We start from the raw sequence: 22,299 nt of genomic DNA, 5'->3' as shown, positions 1-22,299 counted from the left end.
AAAGCCGCATTAATGTTTCCTCTGTGACAGCGGCGATGGTGCCTGGACAAATGATTTTAATTCAATCACCATTTACAACTGGATTATTTCTGCAGTAACAAGCAGTGAATCGATGACACTTATACAGTGACACGTTATTTTTGCATGAAAATTTATTAAGTGTAGTGTAACAACAACATTCTTCCATGGGATCTGGGCGTAGCTGTGCCTGCAATGTTTGCCTATCACTGATGTCCTTGAATTTAGAAGCTTGCCCGGGCAATTCAGAAGGCAGTTAAAATTCAACTTCATTGTCTTGGTCTGCAGTCACAAGTAGGCAGACTGTGTATGTGCCCAAACTGTTTGACCTCTCGTCATATGTCAACCCTATCATCCCTGGAATCAATCTGCAGAACCTCCTCCGAACCGCCTCCAATCGCACCACATCCTTCCTCAAATAAGGAGCCGAAACTTAACACAATACTTCAGATGTGGACTCACCAACATGCTATACAATTACAACATCACTTCTCCACTTTTATACTCCAGTCCTTTTACAATTAACGCGAACATTCCATTTGCCTTTTTAATTACATGCTGGACTTGCATATCGACTTTCTGCAATTCATGAACAAATTCACCCAGATCCCTCTGCCCAGGCATTCCTTGAATATGCTTCCCATTTATATAAGAACTTGCTATCTATTATAGGGCAAAATGGATAACCGCACACTTATCCACATGAAACTCCACCTGTAAAACTTTGGCCTAATCTCCGAGGCTATCTATATCCATCTGTAAAATCTTCATCTCCTCTTCAATTCCTGCTTGCCTATCTATTTTATTATCAGCCGCAAATTTTGCTATGTTACACTCTCTAACTGCTTGAAGAACATTTATAAAAATTGTAAACAGTTGAGTTCTAACGACTGACCCCTGAACACCTGGCTGGTTATAGTTCGCAGTTGGAGAAGGACACATTTATCCCCACCCTCTGCTTTCTGCCAGTCAGTCAATCCTCAATCCAATGTAGTACTCTATCCCAAATCCCCTGAGATATCAACTTCTGATCAGCCTTTTATTTGGCACCATATCAAACGCCTTCTGCAAGTCTAGATGTACCTCATCCACATGTTCACCATTATCCACCTTGCTAGCTACGTTCTCAAAGAACTCAAGCAAGTTTGTCAAGCATCACTTACCCATCATAAAAGCATGCTGATAATGGTGGATTCATCTTTGTCTTTTCAAATGTTCAGCCATCTCCTTAATTATTGATTCCGGCAACTTCCCCACCAGAGAGGTCAAGCTAACTGGTCTATAGTTTCCTACTTGACACCTCTCTCCCTTTTTGATTGGGGCATCACGTTAGCGTGTGTCCCTCCACCAGGACCCTTTCAGAATTCAGGGAATACTAAAATATCATACAAAATGTGCCCACTATCTCTGCTGCCTTAATATCTTATGGTGCAGGCGATTATGTTCCGGAGACATATCTGTCCTTAATCCCATCAGTTATTCGCTATCATCTCCTGAGTGAGGGTTATTGCACCAAGTTCCTCTGCAGTATCTGTAGATTTTGGATTTTTAAAAATGATTTTCAACCAATATTAGTGAATCCGCCATTTCAATGTACCCCATTATTACCTCACCAGTGTCGTCCTCTAAAGGACCAACATTTATTCTCTCTATTCTCTTCCGCTTTGTATGTTACATAAGCCTTAATTTCATTGTTCAGTTTACCTCTTTTAGAACATAGAACATAGAACAGTACAGCACAGAATAGGCCCTTCAGCCCTCAATGTTGTGCCGAGCCATGATCACCCTACTCAAACCCACGTATCCACCCTATACCCGTAACCCAACAAACACACAGACAGTGATCCAGCCGGGAATCGAACCTGGGACCCTGGAGCTGTGAAGCATTTATGCTAACCACCATGCTACCCTGCTGCTCCGATTTTGATTTTACTTTGAGTATCTTTTTGGAAGCTGCACGTTCTCCCTTTCCTGCAGCTTATGACTAGTTTTTACCTTATGCCATGCCCTAGATTTTGCTTTCATGCCTTCCTTGACATCGTTGTTTAGCCATGGAACGCTTTTCTTCCCTTTAATATTCCTCTTCCTTTGAGGAGTGTAATTTAATTGAGTGGCATTTAATATCTCCCTGAATATCTGCCATTTTTCCTCAATTGTCCTTCCCTCAATTATCTGTGCCCAGTCTTCTTGGGACAACTCTTTCCTCAGACTTGTATAACTACCTCTGCCCAATGCTAACACACTAGTATGGCACTCTGTCTTCGCTCGCTCAGTCTAAATTTGATACTGTGATCACTCCTTCCAAGAGGATCCTTAACGTCAAGACTATTTATCAAATTTCCATCATTACGTAAAATAGCCTGCTCCCTGATTGGCTCCATAGCATACTTCTGTAAGAAACAATGCTTCATGCACTCTATGAAATTTCCCTCGTAGGCTACCATTGTCAATTTGATTAATCCAGTCAATATGCATATTTAAATCACCCATGCCTACCGTTGTGCCCTTCTCAGAAGCCCTCATTATCTCGTGGTTTATACTATGCCCCACCCGTTGGAAGTATTGCTCGGGGGCCTGTAAATTACGCCAACCAAGGAGATTTTTTCCCGTTATTTTTTATATCCAGCCAGATCGATTCAACATTCTCATTTTTAAATCCAGACTTGATGCCATCTTTATCCAGTAAACCAACTCCACCTCCTGCTGCGTTCTGTCTGTCGTTTCGAAATACTAAGTAGCCTAGGGCAACCATGTTTCAGTTATCCCCACCAAATCATGCCCATTTGTCTCTATTTGTGCTGTTAGCTCATTGACCTTATTCAATATACTGCGTGCATTTAGATACAAGGGTTTTAAATATGTTCTACTACGTTGTTTTTTCCCCTGCAGGACATTCTAGTGCAACACGCTGTTCACACATTCTGACCTACTTATATTAATCTCTGATAAAACTCAGCCTCATTCCCAGTATTGACTCTCAATATTGACTCCCAGTCACATTTCACTTTGATGTTTTACGTTTCCTTTCCCCTCCATAGTCGTAAGAATGGCCCTGCCCCTTCACCCTAATAACCTCTGCCTTTTTCTTACATGCTGACCTGCTGCTTTGCTTCGTATTAATCATACTTCTTGTAGCTTTACCCTTCCCTCTCCTCCCCCACCCTAATTGCTCGAAAAAAACTCCATTTGACCATCCTATTTATCTTTTCAGCACGACCAGTGCTTCCAGATCAGTTCGTGTGGAAACTGTACCAATGGTACAGATCCCTCATGTCCCAATACTGATGCCATGCCCCATGAAATGAAACCCCACGTGGCTCGGATAGTAATGCTGATATTTGGGGACTGAGGACCCGTTCTTTAATTTTGGTCTGGATTATTCCATCCCGCCAGCCGCAAAGAATGCCACGGGCGACATGGCGACAATGGAAAACTCCATTGACCTCGGGCAGGATTCTCCGATCGCAGGAGGATCCCGCCCACTTTTTCCCAATTCCTGATATTCCAACAACAGGTCCTCATTCCTAGTCTTGCCTGTTGTGTTTGTCGCCACGTCGACCACAACAACTGGATCGTCCCCCTCCCTCTCGAATAACCTTTCACCCTGACAATGGGAAGGCAACATACGAACCGCGCTCTCCATCCTGCTTGCAAATGATCCGATTAGTTCCCTCAATTATATATTCCCCGACAACTAACACTTGTCTTTTTGCTCCCCCACTTCAATGACATTCTGTACCGTGATGCAGTGGTCAGCTTGCCCATCCTTCCGACAGTCCATTATCTCCTGCACACAGGGAGAAAGTTCCTTGTACTTGTTGGACAAGGTCAAGGGCCGAGGCTCCTCCCTTGCTTAATTCAGATTTACTCGACTGCCCAACTCGCAGCCACACCCAAACCACTTGCCGAATTTGAGGTACTTTATCTATGGGGTGTGACCACTTCCAGTAACAAAGCAACCAGGTACTCTCCCCCAACCGGCAGTAAAGTAGCACATATAGATAGCACTGTGGCGTCACAGTGCCAGCGTCCCAGGTTCAGTTCCCCATTGGATCACTGTCTGTCCCGAGTCTGCACGTTCTCCCCGTGTCTGCATGGGTTTCCTCCGGGTGCTCCAGTTTCCTCCCACAGTCCAAAGACGTGCAGGTTAGGTGGATTTTCCATGACAAATTGCCCTGAGTGACCAAACGAAAAAGGTTACGAGGGTTTACTGGGTTACGGGGATAGGGTGGAAGTGAGGGCTTAAGTGGGTCGGTGCAGACTCAATGGGCCAAAAGGCCTCCTTCTGCACTGTATGTTTGATGCTCTTTTCGACTCCTGGTGCCTCTTGCGCACTTTGAAATCTCTCAGTTCCTCACGCGTTCATTTAGACTCCCGGCTTTTCTCGCAGTCTTTTCGACTCCAGCCTTCTCTCGCACTCTTTGAACCCATGTCCCCAGAGCGTGACTCACTGAATTATCAGCCTATTGGCATAACCATGACGCCACCGTATCCCCACTCTGTGCCCGTAATGTAAAACGCAAGTATTTAAACTATGGGTTGATAGCATGTTGTCCTCGAAGGTTTCGTTCTTGTGTCATGATCTAACCATTCCTGCACGCTGAATGAAATCGTTGGTAGTTTTTGTGAGGACTGGCTAGCCATTGCCTACCGACCTCAGAGTCAGGTCCTAAGTCTACCTCATGCAGGGCATAAACCGAACCCATACTGGCGTCCTTATTCTGAACCACAATTTCTAAGAACAATTCCGGAACTTTTTGTAGATGACACGATTGTTTTAACTGTCGAATATGGGGAATAACATTGTATATTGTAATGTTTCAATCGGAATATGAATAATCTTTCTTACTGTCACAACTCGGCGTACATTGACGCTGCAATTAAGTTACTGTGAAAATCCACTAGCCGCAACACTACGGCGCTTGTTCGGTGACACTGAGGGAGAATTCAAAATGTCCAACTCAAAGGGCGGCACGTGGTGCAGTGGTTAGATCTGGGACTGCGGTACTGAGGACACAGGTTCGAATCCCGGCCCTGGGTCACTGTCCGTGTGGACTTTGCACATTCTCCTCGTGCCTCCGTGGGTTTCACCCCACAACCCAATGATGTGCAGTTAGGTGGATTGGGCACACTAAATTCTGCCTTAATTTGGAAAAAAAAAATTGGGTACTCTAAATTTATTTCAAAATAGAAGAAAAAATCTCTTTCTAGACTTGCTGCAGGGAACCAGAGCGCCGAGACAAAACCCATGCAGTCACTTGGAGAACCTGTATTGTGGGTCAAGCGGGGAGACGGAAGAGTTGTCATTCATGAGAGATTAAAACAGTTTTGGACACAAAATTATATCAGTCATAGTAACAATTTAGCCCTTACGTCATTCGCAGCAGTTCCAGGGTGGAGATTATCTTCAGAGTTCAAAAAGCCTGCTCCCGCAAAAGAACGCTTTGTTACTATTCTGTGGCGATAGAACTTGCAATTTTAGCAAATAATGCTGTCGATTTAACTGTGTTAAACTGTGACCTTGAAAATATTTTACCACCTGCTATCATTCAACAGGACACAAGGAGCCGAGACTTGTTGGTGGAGCTGACGCCTGCTCGGGAAGGTTAGAGATACAGTACGGAGACACCTGGGGGACAGTGTGTGACTTCAATTGGGATACACAGGATGCCCGTGTGGTTTGCACATCATTGAAATGTGGTGACGTGATATCAGTCCAAGGAGGGGCTCACTTTGGAGAGGGCACAGGACCCATATGGCAGGATTTCTATGAATGTCAAGGTAACGAAGCCATTCTCTGGGACTGCCCCGTTACACCAAGAAATCGACAGGATTGCACGCACAGGAATGATGTCAGTGTTATTTGTTCCGGTAAGTGTTCCATTTATTCCTACATCTGCATAATGTGGGAACACAGAGAGCCTAAACCCCGTGCAAGTGTTCTTATAAATTCAAAGCATTCCATAGCATACTGCGTCCGGCCCATTCAGGCTGTAACAACTCGATGAAAGAGCTGTCTATCCCGACCTAACCTGCAGATCGTTGGACAGTAACGGAAATTTAGCATGGCCAATCCCCATAAACTGTACATCCGGAGGTAATCCAGGCAGTAACCCAAGGGGAGAACCCCACACAATCAGTTACCTGAGGTCGGAATTGAACCCGTGTCTCTTGCGCTCTGAGGCAGCAGTGCTAACTGCAGTGTCACGGAGGCCGCAAACACCTTTTCCACACCTCAATAACATACAAGGGTAAAGTCGTTGATACTCGGTATCATACCAGATTGTAGTTGTCTTGCAAATCAGTGGGTAGTATCATGTTCTGCATGAAAATCCAATTAGTTAATTCATCGTTTTCGTAAGGTAAGTAACAATTTAAAATAATGACTTAAATTATATACAGCTGAATAGTAAGACAATAAAATAATACAGCGTCGAAATTTAAATTCCAATAAAATTCGGAATTTCTCAAAGGTTCATTGTCACCATTTGTATTGTAATATATTTCGAACGTAAACGCCAAAACAGTATTAGAGAAATGCATTTCGATAACCCGCCACAAGCCTGATTGCCCTCTGCCAGTGTTGCTCGCACAGATCTTATGATTGTTTACAATTCGGCAACGCGAATCAACAGAAGATCCATTCTACTTTACCGTCGGATATTCCAGAACTTTCCTTTGAGAAGAAGTCGAGGTAATATTTGGTTGACGACATGCGGTTTAACAAAATTCCGAAGTTTCACTTCAGTTGATCGCTTCTCCATAGTTTACATCTTCGTGTTTTCAGAATATTGGAGACCTTTTCCAAACGGAGTTTAGTTTTTCCTCTTAGCTCTTAACACATTCCTTTCAGGAAGTTCTCTTTCACTGCCGCACAACAGTGTAGTGTAAATTTTAAAAGCGATGTGATGGGTGAAACAAAAACGATTCGTTTCACAAAAGCTCACTCTTTTTAATCTTTTCATTGGTTTTGTAGTTTTATTTTTTGAACCATTGGGTTTTTGTGCATTTGATCAGTTAAATAAGGAAAATACTTTGCAGTGGAAAGCGAATCTGTTGAATAAATGTTCTTTGTTTCTGCACAAAGGACAAAAAGGACCACGGTTAGTTGGTGGTAATGACACCTGCTCAGGGAGAGTGGAGATACTGCTGGGTGACGCTTGGGGCACAGTCTGCAAAACCTCCTGGGATTTACAGGATGCAGCTGTTGTCTGCAATCAACTCGGGTGTGGAGCTGTGATATCAATGCCAGGAGGAGAAATATTCGGGGAGGGAAATGGTTCAATATGGAAAGATATCAACGAATGTATCGGGAATGAGTTACATTTGAGCGACTGCCCTGTTTCATCCTGGGGGCACCATCGTTGCACGCACAGAAATGATGCTGGGGTCATCTGTTCCGGTAAGTGTGTAATTTTGTGCCACGTGCCAATGATTCCCCAAATAATAATATAATGTTCTTGCATGACGGAATTCTTCAGGAACTTCGATCTGTCCTGCTTAAATTTACATTTATTGGGGTAATTAAGAGAGCGGATCGTGAGCTCTTCCAGTCACTGGAATGCCCACGTTATTTACTTAGCTTTCGATTATCCTCATCGACAGAGGAAATTGAAAGCAATCTGAGTCAACCCTGCGAGGCGCTGGAATTGTACTCTGTATATTCCCCAAGTGTGCACATATACGACTTTGGGACACAGACAGTGACCCAAGCCGGGAGTCGAACCGGGTCCCTGACGCTGTGAATCAAAAGTGAAAACCACTGTGCTACCGTGCTGCCCATTTAGTCTGCTGCTTCGAATTTCTGTCAGAAAGGGTCAATAATGGACTTCAAGTCTCTGCATTGATACTCTGAGGAGTTTTGGCCCCTTGTATCATTGAGCCAATTAACAAATTACTTGTATCCAATTTAATTGAGAACATTATATGTCTACTTCTCTAAGTCCAAAAAACAAGTTTGCCTTTCAAGCAGGGTGACTGGGTGATCTTGCCAGTCCTGAAGGGCGTAGATGTCAATCTAGTCATGCAGTAGCGCAGGAAAGAACAAATACAAGGACAATTACACTTAACTTTGTAAACTTGTCTCAGTTGCACTGCTTCATGCCACTATTTCTATCAGTGACCACAGTAGAATTCTTATTGTTTGTTATTTGCTGGTTATTTACAGAACATTCGGCCCATCATGTCTGCACCGACTCCAAAAGTAACAACCACGCTTGTCCCATTCCCCAGCCCTATCTCCATAGCTCTAAGTTCATCACTTCAAAATATATATCCGGCTCTCTTTTGAAACCTCCCATTGAATCCACCTCGACGACTTTCGCAGGCAGCACATTACAACTCCCAACAACTTTCTGAGTAAAGACGTTTCTCCTCATCGCACCCCGAGCTCTCTTGTTGACCATCTTGCAATAGTGACCCCTAGTCACTGACGTACCAACCAGCGGAAACACAATACCTTTTTTGTCAAAATTGTTTATAATCTTGCACACCACAATAAGATATGCTCTTACTCCTCACTACTCCTAGGAGAACAAGCCGAATTTCTCCAACCTTTGCTTAGATCTAAAATTCCTCATTCCTGGTATCATTCTCGTAAATCTCCTCTGATTCCTCCGGGGCTTTAACATCCTTCGTTAAATAAGGTGCCCAGAACTTATCACAATACTTCAAATGTGTCCAATCCAAAGATTTGTGGAGGTGTAGCATAATTTCCATTATTTTATACTTTATGCTTCTACTTAAAAACTGAAGGATGCTATAAGCCTTTTTAACAACGAATACACCCTGTGTGTCCACGTTCAGAGAATTATGCACTTGATCCCCGAGGGCCCTTTGTTCCTGTACTCCCATCAAAGTTGCAATCTTGAGCCTATATTGTCTCCCCGTGTTTCTTCTATCAAAATGTATTACCTCACATTTCGCTGCATTGAAGTTCATCTGCTAGGTTCTGCCCATTTGGCCAAATTGTCAATGTCTCTCTGAAGTCGCTCCGCATCATCTTCACAATTCACTGTTCTCCCTTGCTTTTTTTAACCTGCAAATATAGAGATTTTTCCCTGAACACGCACTTCTAAGTCAGTTATATAAATCAGGAAACGCAAGGGTCCCAACACTGAGTTCTGGGGAACACCAAACGATTGTTGCAGTGTATTATTTAACTTCCAGGCCTCTTCAAAACCTTACGAAATCTATATTGTATTATATTAATTATTGTAATATACTGAGATGAAGACATGTCTACACAGATAGGCAATGGTTCACCGCTATCAAAGTGCTAATGTAGAACTTATCGAAATGTTCAAATCTGGGCATTATTGAGATACTCTTGGCTACTAGCCGGAGTAATATTTTATTTTACTGCAATCGGTGAGCTCGAGGTGCTGGTTATTTCTCACTGTAACATGAACATCCGGGTGACTCTTTGACAAAGAGTCACCGGACTTGAAACGTTAGCTCTTTTCTCTCCCTACAGATGCTGCCAGACTTGCTGAGATTTTCCAGCATTGTCCCTTTCGAACCCATTGATGTTCCTTTGACGGAACGTTCCTAGCTAAAGAATTATTAATCAAGTGCTGGAAACCCAAGGGTAACACCAACACTTGCTAGTTCCCCGCAGGCTCACACACCAGCGGGCGGCCAGACTGAACTGCATTTAGCCATGCTGTCTCATAGCGCCAGGGATTCCGATTCCGACATTTGGAGCAGAGTTTGTGGAGTATGGAGTTTACATATTCTCCCCGTGTCTGCAAAGATATGCAAGTTAGCCGTATTTGCCATGCTAACTTGCCGCTTAGTGTTTAAAATTTTAACCGGGGTTACGGGGACAGGGAAAAAGCATGGGCGTATGTGGGGTGCTATTTTAGAGGGTCGGTGCAGACTCGGGGGGCGAATTGCCTCATTCTGCACTGTTGGCATTCTGTAGCCCCGATCCATATCGTTGCTGGCTCCAGATTGTGGATCACCCTGCAGAATGATACGCTGCAGCTGCATTTTAGTGTTTGTAAGGTTCAATAAGGACGCTCAAGTTCACAAAGGCAAAACATGTTGCCATTTCTTTTGGCGTCCTCGTCCTCGCTGTGATAAAACATGGCAAGTACTTCATGGCTTGAAGTTTTAAACCTTACCTGACGATATTTATCAGCTATTTCTTCTTACCTGCCTGCAAAGGTGAAACTTTAATCTTGCCTTTTCGCGCTCGCTGGTTGATGCTGATGTCATTCCATATTTGCACTATTCCCTCTTTTTATTAGGTCGAGAAAAATATTTACAGCACAATAAAGTTCCGTAGGTTCACACTACGGCTCTGCGGCACATTTGATGAACTTTGATTACCAAATTTATTTTTTACAGTTGAAAATTGGCAGATGCGACTGGTCGATGGAGAAAGCATCTGTGATGGCCGAGTAGAGGTTTATTATGGTGGTGTTTGGGGGAGAGTGATTGACACTGAGTGGAATTTCAAAGATGCAGATGTAGTTTGCAGACAGCTGAACTGTGGTTATGCAATAAGCACTTATAACCACTGGAAGTTTGGAAAAGGAACCGGACCTGTCTGGATGAGCAATGTCAGATGCAATGGAAGTGAACCTTCCTTGTGGAATTGTACTTTCACACAAGCAGGAAAATTATCTGTCGTAGATGACGTCGGTGTGGTTTGCTCTGGTATGAACCTCTTTACTTGTTTACTTCGCAAACTAAAAAAGTCTAACACATCGCATTTTAATGATGGATTCATAAATAAGCAAACGGGCATGCTCACAGCAATGAGACGCAGGTCCTTATAAGACAAGTAATTAAAAAATCCAATTGGCAATTGGAAATGTATTCTCTCAGCAAGTGGATCGAGCTTGCATTTCGTGACCACATGGTCTAGTTGAGACGAACAGTACTGTTTCTTGCAAGGAGAATCTCCTGCAGTCTCCCTCCATTTATATAGTAAACTGCTTTTGAATTGTGCCTGCTACGAGACTCTTCTAGTTATGCCCAACGACCAAATCTTTGAGAACATAGGATCAATAGACCATGGAGGAGGAGCAAGCCATCTGGCTCCTCGATTGTGCTCTGTCACTTAATAAGACCATGACTGATCTGATTGTGGCGTTAACTCCATTTCCTTTCATGTCACCCAGACAATTTGCTCACTTGCGAATCCAACATCTGTCTAACTTATCCTGAGCATATTCATTGACTCAGCCTCCAGTGTTCTCTGGCGAAAAAAACCCAAAGATTAGCAACAATCGGAAAGAAGATATTTCACACAAAAATAGGAACATAGAAAATAGGAGCAGAAGGAGGCCACTCGGTCCTTCGGGCCTGCTCCACCATTTATCACAATCATGGCTGATCGTCCAACTCAATAACCTATTACTGCTTTTTCCCTATAACCCTTGAATCCCATTCAACTGAAGTTCCATATATAGCCGCCTCTTGAATGTAGTCAATATCTTAGCCTCAACTGCTTCCTGTGGTCATGAATTCCCCAGATTCACCACTTTTTGGGTGAAGAAATGTATCCTCATCTCTGCCTTAAATGGTCTACCCTGAATCCTTAGACTGTGACTCCTGGTTCTGGACACACCCACCATCGGGAACATCTGCCCTGCATCCACCCTATCTAGTCATAACCCGTATTCAATGTGAGGTTCAGTTGTTACATGTCTATTAAATACTCTGTATCACTATGGCATTTCCATAGTGGGCCGCACGGTAGAATAGTGATTAGCACAATTGCTTCACAGCTCCAGGCTCCCAAGTTCGATCCCCTGCTTAGTTCAATGTCTGTGCGGAGTCTGCACGTTCTCCCCATGTGTGCGTGGGTTTCCTCCGGGTGCTCCGGTTTCCTCCCACAGTCCAAAGATGTGCAGGTTAGGTGAATTCGTCATGATAAACTGCCCTTAGTGTCCATACTTGCCCTAATATCCAAAATTGCCTTTAGTCTTGGGTGGGGTTACTGGGTTATGGGGATAGGGTGGAGGTGTGGGCTTGGGTAGGGTGCTCTTTCAAAGAGCCGGTGCAGACTCGATGGGCCAAATGGCCTCCTTCTGCACTGTAAATTCTATGATAATTCTATGCTAATATCAGAACTCTGTATTTAATAATTATACGCTGTTAGTTTTAGGTTCGATTTTTACATTTTGATTTCATACTCTACAGCACATTGATTTCAAAAGGTTGCAATTAATAATTTTTTGTAGTTTATATCATTAACGTGTGTAGGAAGTGGTCATGTAAGAATGGCACCATGCTTTGATGGAATCGTAATAATCTAATTGCTAAGCAGTGAGTAGCAGTACACAAATTAGGAATGAAACGATTAGAGGAACACTATCCTCGACCATTTGCTCCTGAATATAATTATTCTTATTCCTTAGATCACATTCAGGTAAGGTTGGTGGATGGTGGCAGTCGGTGTGCTGGAAGGGTGGAACTTTACTACAATGGAGACTGGGGATCCGTGTGCGATGACTCCTGGGATTTGGCAGACGCCCATGTTGTTTGTAATCAGCTGAAGTGTGGAGAGGCTCTAAACGCAACTGTCTCCGGGTGGTTTGGTCCAGGAGAGGGACCTATCTGGCTGGACAGCATGAACTGTACAGCTAACGAAACTGTTTTGTGGGAATGTCCGGCAGGACCGTGGGGTGAGAGCGACTGCAATCATAAAGAAGATGCTGGAGTTATCTGCTCGGGTGAGATGTAGTTTAAAATATTCACACTTTTTGACTTTTATTTAAAATATTTTTTTTTAAAGCTTGAGGTGGGTGTAACTGATTCGCAGCAGTGTTTCTCCTTAAATTCGGCACTTAGCAACGTATTACTTTCGATAACCAACAGAAAGATCCCATTATCTACATGCACAACAGCGTAATGCAGAATGAGTCTGCAAGAGACAGTCGAGTATATTCGAAGTTAATTCTTTTGAAATAATTGGCCTTTTTGAGGTTCACTGATAAACAATCTCATTAACTTAACGTCATTATTGAACAGAACGCCTGACCTTGTGTTGCTACAATTTGTGCGATGCGATTGAACCATACCAACGATTCAACTTCAACCTTTGTTCCACAGAACACAGAGCTATAAGACTGCAGAACGGACCAAATCCCTGCCAGGGCAGAGTTGAGGTTTTCTATAATGCGACTTGGGGGACTGTTTGTGGCGATTCCTTTGGAATAGAGAATGCAAAAGTGGTTTGCATGCAGCTCAGTTGTGGATCAGCCCGATCTGTGGATCGCGATGTTACATTTGGAATGGGTACTGGACCGATCTGGCTCGATGATGTGGACTGCCGTTTGCAAGAGTCACTGCTGTGGCAATGTCCATCTTCACCTTGGGGTCAACATAATTGTAAACACCAGGAGGATATTGGAATCATTTGTTCAGGTACCAGGTGCAAATTGAATCTATTTATCTGGGAATGTTTCGCTGTTGCTTCAATGTTTCTCTCATCTATAATCTTGAGGGCATCCAAAGCTGCAGCTCAATTCTTAACGCACACCACATTCCATGCCCCACGGTAGGGTAGCCACTGATGTCCAAATACTCATGGTCAAACAACACCTTAAATTTGAAATTCACATTTTAAAAAAAAATTCTCCCATGGGCCTTCCTCTTTCTGTCCATGTAAACTCCTCCAAACCTCCCATTCGCCAGTATATCTCGGTTCATTTATTTCAGGCCTCTCTGCGCTGTCCAAACAGAATTACTCCATCGTTAGTCGACGTGCCTTCAGTTCTCTCGGCCCTGAGATCTCTAATTCGCACGCTGTGCCTTTCCCCTTCTCTACATCGGTCACTTTGACAACCATTTTGGTAATTGTGCCTAACCTCTCTTTACATGTCTTAATTTGTTTTACAAAGCTTTCGTGAAGCACCTTATGACATTGAAGGCACTTCATCAATAAAAGTTGTTGTTGACTTGATCGATGTATTTTCTTTCAGAAATGAATCCAATTAAAATACACTATGATGGAGGTGCGAAGAAAAGTAATATGGCAGCAGTTTCAGAACATTTCGGTAATTATTGATACATGCGGGAGGATATTAAACCGATTTTTTCCTTCGTGTAAAGAACTTTTCAAATTTAACTCCTAAAATGACACTTACAGCTTGTCCACCAACACACTTCACCTACTATTAGTACCAATGATTGTACATATTGTGTCGAGCGCACTGCAGCATTAAGGATAATGTGAAACTGAATTGTCTTTCTGGCAGCAGATTTCATCATTGCCAGGATTGTAATTTTGAGATTAGTGATAATGAAATATTATGGAACACTCGTAATTCGCTGTTGCTAATCATAAAATTAGAGAATTGTTATGATGCAGTAGCAGACCATTTGACCGAACGCATTTGCACTGTCTCTCTAAATTAGCATTTTGAATTAGTGCCAATCACGTATATTATTCCTGTACACCTGCATGTTATTATTATTAATTATTATTATTAATAATTTCCTCCAGGTGCTCCAGTTTCCTCCCATTCTAAATTACCCTTAATGTCCAAAAAGGTTGTGTGGGGTTACTAGGATAGGGCATACGTAGGGTGCTCTTTCCAAGCTCCGGTGCAGACATAATGGGCCAAATGGACACCTTCTGCACTGTGCGTTCTATGATCCAATGATGATTGCACTCTACCTGACGTGCTCACCTTCTTCCTAAAGTGTGGTGCCCCGACCTATGTAGAATACTCCAGCTGAGACCTAGTTAATGTCTTGTACTGGTTCAGTATAATCTGCTTTCCCTTTTACCTGATGCCACATATAAATACCGTATGGAAAACTGTATGCCTTACTAATAGCTCTCTTCACTTTTCAAGGGACATGTTTGAAGGAATATCATCCTGCATACAATAATTGGGAAGGGAGGTTTATAAATCAGACACAGCCAGCACAGAGTCACTTGTCACAAAGTCTGCACCAACGCTGGTGCTTGTCCTTACTGCCCAAAACTTGCCAATCAGCTCCAAGTCGCAAGTCTGGAATGTGATGGAATACTCTCCACTTGCCTGAACGACTGCAGTTCCAACAGCACGCAAGAATATAGACCCATCTAGGACAAAGTGGCTCGCTTGATTGATATCCAAACATTAACATTTACCCTCTTCACCACCGAGGCAGTGTGCCATCTACTAATACTGAGTTATGCATCTATCGTTGTTCCTTAACTGTTGCTCAGTCAAAGTTCTGGAAATCCCTCCTAAATAGCACTGTGAGTGTACCTCCACAAGGTGGTCTGCTTTCCTTCCATTTTCTTTATAAATTTAGAGTACCCAATTCATTTTTTCCAATTAAGGGGAAATTTAGCATGGCCACACCACCTACCATGCACATCTTTGGGTTGTGGGGGCGAAACCCACACAAACACCGGGAGAATGAGCAAACTCCACACGGACAATGACACAGATCCGGGATCGAACCTAGGACCACGGCACCACGAGGCAGCAGAGCTGTGACCTGCACCACCATGCTGCCCTTAGCAGTCCTTCCTGAAGGCATCTCCCCAACAGCTTTTTAAGGGCATCTTGTCAAGCGATCGGAAAAATATTCTGGCCAACGCAGCGCCTCCCAAATCTGAAGAATGGAAATAAAAATGCCTTCTAGCCGCAAACATTAAAGTTACTATTCTGAAATGTGCCAGAACACTTGGAGCACACCAACCGCTCTGCAATCAATGTCAAGTTTTCAGCAGGCAAATTATAATCAATCAGTTTCCATTCGCATAGTCCCTTGTCTCTTGTTAAATGAGTGTAATTACTGGAATGAAAAGTTCCCCTCGATACGTGCAGACCATTGAGCTGAGTTATATATATCCTATCAATGTATCCCTCGTCAGTGAGAATAAGACCATAAGCCCGTAAGACATAGGGGCAGAATTAAGCCACTCAGCCCATCGAGACTGCTCCGCCATTCAATCATGCCTTATATTTTTCTCATCCCCATTCTCCTGCCTCCTCCCCATAACCCCTGATTTCCTTATTAATCAAGAACCTATCTATCTCTGTCTTAAAGACACTCAGTGAATTGGCCTCCACAGCCTTCTGCGGCAAACAATTCCATAAATTTACCATCATCTGGCTGAAGAATATCAGGATATTTATCATGAACTTTGACAAAGAGTCATCGGACTCGAAACGTTAGCTCGTTTCTCTCCCGACAAATGCTGCCAGACATGCTGAGAGTTTCCAGCATTTTCTCTTCCGTTTCAGATTTCAGCATCCGCAGTAATTTGCTTTTATTTAACATGATGTCGTCCAAGATTAACAGTTGGCTGTTATTCAGAATAGGGCAGACAGAATGAAGTAATTACTTCCAACTGCAAGTTGAAGTGTCGGTTTTTCCTATGCTATCTCTTGTTGCAGATATTCGGCTGGCTGCAGGATTCAATAATTGTTCGGGAAGAGTTGAAATCTTTTTCAGTGGTGCCTGGGGAACGGTTTGCGATGATTCCTGGGATAGGAACGATGCTGCTGTCGTCTGTAGACAATTAAACTGTGGGGAGCCATTGTGGATTCCGGGAGAGCTGCTATTCGATAAAGGAAATGGCGAAATCTGGATGGACAAGGTTAAATGCAAGGGGAGTGAACTATTCCTGTGGGACTGCCAGTTTTCATCAATGGGTGACCGTGACTGTACACATAAAGAAGACGTTAATGTGATATGTTCCGGTAAGCGATTTTTAATTCAACGTTTATTTTGGAACTCTAATGATTGCTTTCAAATTGCTCCATGGCCACGATTCGTGTCTGTGTCCTTATGTTGCCCAACTGGCCCTGATAATTGTCCAGTTCTGCCCCTCTGTGCAACAATGATTCTAATCTTTATATCATTTCCACCGTGCGTTCAGCCGCTCGGAAATTCAATACTCACTCCTCTTCACCGCTGTACACCTCTCCCTTCTCGTAAATTCCTTTAAATTGCCTCGTTAATATATTTCTCTCTGACCACGATTTTGGCCATGTAACCTAACATCTCGAAGTGTAATCCCTTGTCAAATGTTCGCTATGAATTGTCACGTAAATAGGGTTGTAACTTTTACTTTATGAAAACAATGAAAAATGAAATAAGCGGTCCTGATTATTATCCGCAGGTAGAAAGAAACTTCTCTGGCAACGAGAGCGTGTTTAAAATTTTGATCCGAGTTCCGAGATCCAATTAGATAATTCACCATGTTTCTTGTCAATATCCAGATCCTTTGACACAAATAAAATGTGATTGGTTGTTTTGTTTGCAAGCTAATCAACTGTAAGACATTTTAAAATTGAAAGGTATAACCTTCTGAAAGGATTCTTCTTATTCGAGAATGTTACAAGATGAAGACAATCCAGATTTACAACACCTGTAAAAGGTGTACATTTGGTGAACTACACCACAGGAGACCATAAGACATAGCAGCACAATTAGGCCACTCGGCCTATCGAGTCGGCTCCACCATTCAATTATGGCTGATATTTTCTCATCCCCATTCTCCTGCCTTCTCCCCAAAACCCCTGATCCCCTTTTTAATCATGAACCTATCTATCGCTGTCTTAAAATACTCAGTGAATTGGCCTCCACAGCCTTCTGCGGCAAAGAGTTCCACAGATTCACCACCCTCTGGCTGAAGACATTTCTCCTCACCTCTGTTTTAAAGGATCGTCCCTTTAGTCTGAGATGGTGTCCTCTGGTTCTACTTTTTCCGACAAGTGGAAACATCCTCTCCATGTCCACTCTATCCAGGCCTCGCAGTATTTTGTAAGTTTCAATAAGATCCCCCCTCATCCTTCTAAACTCAAACGAGTACAGACCCTGAATCCGCAAACGTCCCTCATATAACAAATTCTTCGTTCCCCGGATCATTCTTCTAAACATCCTCTGGACCCTTTCCAAGGCCAACACATCCAGCCTTAGATACGGGGCCCAAAACTGCTCACTATACTCCAAATTGTGTCTGACCAGAGCATTATACAGTCTCAGAAGCACATCCCTTGTCTTGTATTCTAGCCCTCTTGACGTGAATGCTAAAATACACACCCTCACTGTGCACTCCACACCGTAACTTCCCAGCTACAATCATGAGAAGACAAATGCATCGTACAGTTCTGTGAGTCTGTTCCATCGATTATTACGTTTTTCACCTGACCACTACTTTTAATGATTCCTGAACTTCGACGTGTAACATTAAAAAATGCACTTGTGTTATCGAGTCTTACAGCACAGACAAGAGGTCATTCGGGTCATCGTGTCTCTGTCGGCCATCACTAACCTATCTATTCTAAAATGCTTCTCCATCTGATTAATAATTTCCTTGATCAATACGCCAACTTGTCCTCTCCTCTTACCTCCACTATGTTTCTTGAATAACTGGCAGTATTATTTAATGATGAGCTTCGTGCAATTATGCAGATGTGCTAAAATGCAACTTGCAATTCGTCCCATCTGCCGGCTGACTGTACCCTATAATTTCGGAATCATTATTTGACTTAATGTTGTTTGTCTGTCCCAGTGATCCCTGTAGAGTTTGCTTCTCCTCGCTGGTGCTTCATTCTGGTCCTTATCTTACTGCTATAATAATGGAAGCCTTTCCCCCATTGTCGTAGTTAACCTCCTGCAATGGCATTTGCCGCAGATCAGTTGAGGTGCAACCTGTTAATCTTCAACATCTCGCACCTGTCCTCGGACTGGCCCGAAATTCACAGGAATTTGGTGTTGACCAGTGTCAGGAAACTAATGCGGTCCAGGCATATTAGTAGCGTGGTTGCAAGAGCTGGGCAGAAACATGGAAGAGTTTTTAAAATTAACTTACGGGAGGTAGTCCTCGCCGGCGAGGCCAACATTCATTTCAGCTCCGTTTTCTCTCCTCAAATTGTGTCAAGTTTCCTTAGATTGGCCAGCATTTCCTGTTTTTGTAATGCTAAGTAGGCCCGGGGTCGTATTCACCATATAATACTTCAGGGAAGGAAGTCTGCCACCCTTTCCTGTTCGGGCCTACATGTGACTCCAGTCACTAACTCTCAACTGCTGTTTTTCATGGCCTAGCAAGCCACTATGGTTACGGATTGAGAATAAATGCTGGCCCAGACACCGATGTCCAGATTGCAGAAAGATGTAGAATAGATTTTTTTTAAATTCCTAATTGTCCTCGTCAAGGTGATGTTGAACTGCCTTCTTGAAACTTAGCAGTTGCTAATCTCTGTTAGGGAGGGCGTTCCAGGGTCTTGGCCCAGCGACAGTGAAGGAAGAGTGACGCATTTCAAGGTCTGACGCTCAGTGACTTGCAGGAGAACTTCCAAGCGCTGGTGTTCCCATGAAAGTGTTGCCCCTTCCCATCGAGGTTGTAGCGGTGCTGAGTATGGAAGATGATGCTCAGGAATCCTTGCAACTCTTACATGGCACACAGTGCTGCCACTGTTTGGCGGTGGTTGAAGGAGTGACTATTTGCAGCGCAGGATCCATTGAAGCGGGCTGAATTGTCCTGGATAGTCACGCCTGTTGTGTTATGTTGGAGCTGCACTCACGGAGGCAAATGGTGAATATTCGATCACACTGCTGATGCGTATCTTGTGGATGGTGGACATACTTATGTATGTTAGATGGTGAGTTACTCGCCATAGGATTCCTCGCCTCTCACCCTCTCCTGTTGCCAGACTCGTTATGTGGCTGTTCCAGTTCAGTTTCTGGTCAAATATAGCCCCCAGGCTATAAATAATGTCCGTGGAGAGTGGCGAGGAGCGGGGGAGGGGTGGGTAAGAGGTGAGCTGGCGGGGGGGGGGGGGGGGTTGGCGAATGTTAAACAGTAGTCATCTGAATCTGAAGCGGCGAAGGTTAGATTATTTCTGGTTGGAGATCGTTATGTCATGGTGCACAGCTTAATTGTCAGTTTTCAGCCCAAATCTGAATATTATTTAAATTAATGTTGCAGGGGGGTGGGGTCCAATGCAGGAAGTCGGAGGGTAGTAGTAAAGAGAGGATAACAATAAAAGTTAGTAAGAAGAAAAGTGGAAGGCAGAGAAACAGATTGAATTGCATTTCTTTCAATGCAAGAGGCCTAACGGGCAAGGGAGAGAAACTCAGGGCATGGATAGGTACATGAGACTGGGATATTATAGCTATTACTGAAACATGGCTAAAGGAGGGGCAGGACTGGCAGCTCAATGTTCCGGGGCACAAATATTTTAGGAATGATAGAACATGAGGTAAGAGAGGAGGATGAGTTGTGTTTTTGATTCGAGACTATAGCACGGCAGTACAGAGAGAGGATAAATCTAAGGGTTCGCCCACTGAGCCTATATGGGTAGAACTGAAAAATAAGAAGTGTGAGATAATTTTGATAGGTCTGTTCTATAGGCCCCCAAATAGTCAGCCGGATATTGAGGGGCAAATATGTAAAGAGATTACAGATAGCTGTCAGGAAAGTAGGGTGGTAATGGTTGGGATTGTAACTTTCCCAACGTTAACTGGGACAACCATAGCACTTGGCTTTGGATGGAGAGAATCTGTCGAGTGTATTCAGGAAGAAATCCTCATTAAATATGTGATGGCCCGACTAGAGAGGGGGGGGGGGGAATTTGACCTCCCGTTGGGAAATTAAGAAGGGCAGGTGACGGACGTGTTAGTGAGGGAATACTTTGGGACCAGTTACCATAATTCCATTAGTTTTAAGATAGCTATGGAGAATGATAGTTCTGGCCCAGAAGCAAAATCTCTAAATTGCGTCAAGGTCAATTTCGATGGAAAAGGCGGGAAGTTTCAAAAGTTGATTGGGGGTGCCTATTTGCAGGCAAGGGAACAGTTGGTAAGTGGGAGTCTTTAAAAAAGATGTTAACTAGGGTTCAGGGTGAGCACATTCCTCCTAGAGTGAAGGGTAAGGACAGTAGAAAGAGGGAACCCTGAATGACTCGTGATATTGAAGCCATGGCCAAAAGGAAGAAGGAGGCATATGAGATGCGTAGGCAGCTGGGATCAAGTGGGTCGCTTGAAGAGTAAAGTGCTTGCCGGAGTAGAGTTAAGAGAGAAATCAGGAGAGGAAAAAGGTGACATGAGATTGTCTTAACAGATAAGGTAAAGGAAAATCCAAAGAGCTTTTACAGATACATAAAAAGTAAACGGGTGACTATCAAGAGGGTTGGGCCTCTTGAGGATAAACAAGGTAATCTATGTGCATATCCACAAGGGATGGGAACGGTCCGAAATGAATATTTCTCGTCAGTATTTACTGTTGGGAAAGGTACGAATGTTTGGGAAATTGGGGAAATAAAAGGTGATATCTTGAAGAGTGTACATATTCCAGAGAAGGGGGTGCTGGAGGTATAAAAGCGCAACAAGATAGAAAAGTCCCCGGACCTGATGAAATATATGTCAGGACGTTGTGGGAGGCTAGGGAAGAAATTGCCGCCCCCCTAGCTGAGATATTTGAATCATCGATCGTGACAGGACAGGTGCCTAAAGATTGGAGGTTAGCAAATGCCATGCCCTTGTTTACGAATGGCTGTAGGAATAAGCCTGGGAACTACAGACCGGTTAGCCTTACTTCTGTAGTGGATAAATTGTTAGAAGATATCTGAGGGACATGATCGACAGGCATTCAGACAGGCAAGGGCTATTTAGGGAAATTCAGCTTGGCTTTGTCAGGGGAAAGTCATGTCTCACGAAATTGATTGAGTTTTTTTTAAAGGGTAGCCAGTGCGGTCGACGTTGTCTACATGGACTTTAGCAAGGCCTTTGACAAGGTACCGCATGGTAGGTTTTTGCAAAAGATTATAGCTCACGGAATCCAGGGTGAGGTAGCCAATTGCACACATAATTGGTTTGGCGTCCGAAGCCAATGGATGGTTGTGGATCGTTGTTTTTCACACTGGAGGCCTGTGACCAGCGGTGTGCCTCAGGGATCGGTGTTGGGTCCACTGTTAGTTGTTATATATATTAAGGATTTGGATGAGAATGTAGGAGGCATGGTTCGTAAGTTTGAAGATGACACCCAGATTGGTGGCATAGTAGATAGTGAAGAAGATTATATAAAATTGCAACAGGATCTTGACCAATTGGGCCAGTGGGCCGATGAATGGCGGATGGAGTTTAATTTGGATAAATGTGAGGTGATGCATTTTGATAGATCCATTCACGACAGGGTCCACTCAGTTAATGGTAGGGAGTTGGGAAGAGTTACCGAACAAAGAGATCTAGGTGCAGGTTCATTGTTACTGAATGTGGAGTCGCAGGTGGACAGGGTGGTGACGAAGGCATTCAGCATTTGAGATTCTATTGGCCAGGATATTGAATACAGGAGTTGGGACGTCTTGTAGA

At 43.5% G+C, this 22,299-nt stretch overlaps 2 protein-coding genes across 2 annotated transcripts in view; both read left to right on the top strand.

Moving 5' to 3' along the window:
• LOC119975673 (antigen WC1.1-like) overlaps positions 1-4,819 on the top strand; it is a 70,737-nt gene extending 65,918 nt beyond the window's left edge. The window contains exon 5 of the mRNA XM_038815455.1: positions 4,782-4,819. Coding sequence (XP_038671383.1) covers positions 4,782-4,819 — 38 coding nt within the window. The remainder of the gene's footprint in view (positions 1-4,781) is intronic.
• A 447-nt stretch (positions 4,820-5,266) lies between these two features.
• LOC119975672 (deleted in malignant brain tumors 1 protein-like) overlaps positions 5,267-22,299 on the top strand; it is a 238,242-nt gene continuing 221,209 nt past the window's right edge. The window contains 8 exon segments of the mRNA XM_038815454.1: positions 5,267-5,372; positions 5,575-5,889; positions 7,106-7,420; positions 10,372-10,683; positions 12,393-12,707; positions 13,087-13,401; positions 13,959-14,033; positions 16,380-16,685. Coding sequence (XP_038671382.1) covers positions 5,267-5,372; positions 5,575-5,889; positions 7,106-7,420; positions 10,372-10,683; positions 12,393-12,707; positions 13,087-13,401; positions 13,959-14,033; positions 16,380-16,685 — 2,059 coding nt within the window.

This window comes from Scyliorhinus canicula, chromosome 13, assembly GCF_902713615.1.
Source record: "Scyliorhinus canicula chromosome 13, sScyCan1.1, whole genome shotgun sequence".
NCBI classification, from domain to species: domain Eukaryota; kingdom Metazoa; phylum Chordata; class Chondrichthyes; order Carcharhiniformes; family Scyliorhinidae; genus Scyliorhinus; species Scyliorhinus canicula.
The sequence above is the reverse complement of the archived record's forward strand: the minus strand, read 5'-3'. Positions and strand labels throughout refer to the sequence as shown.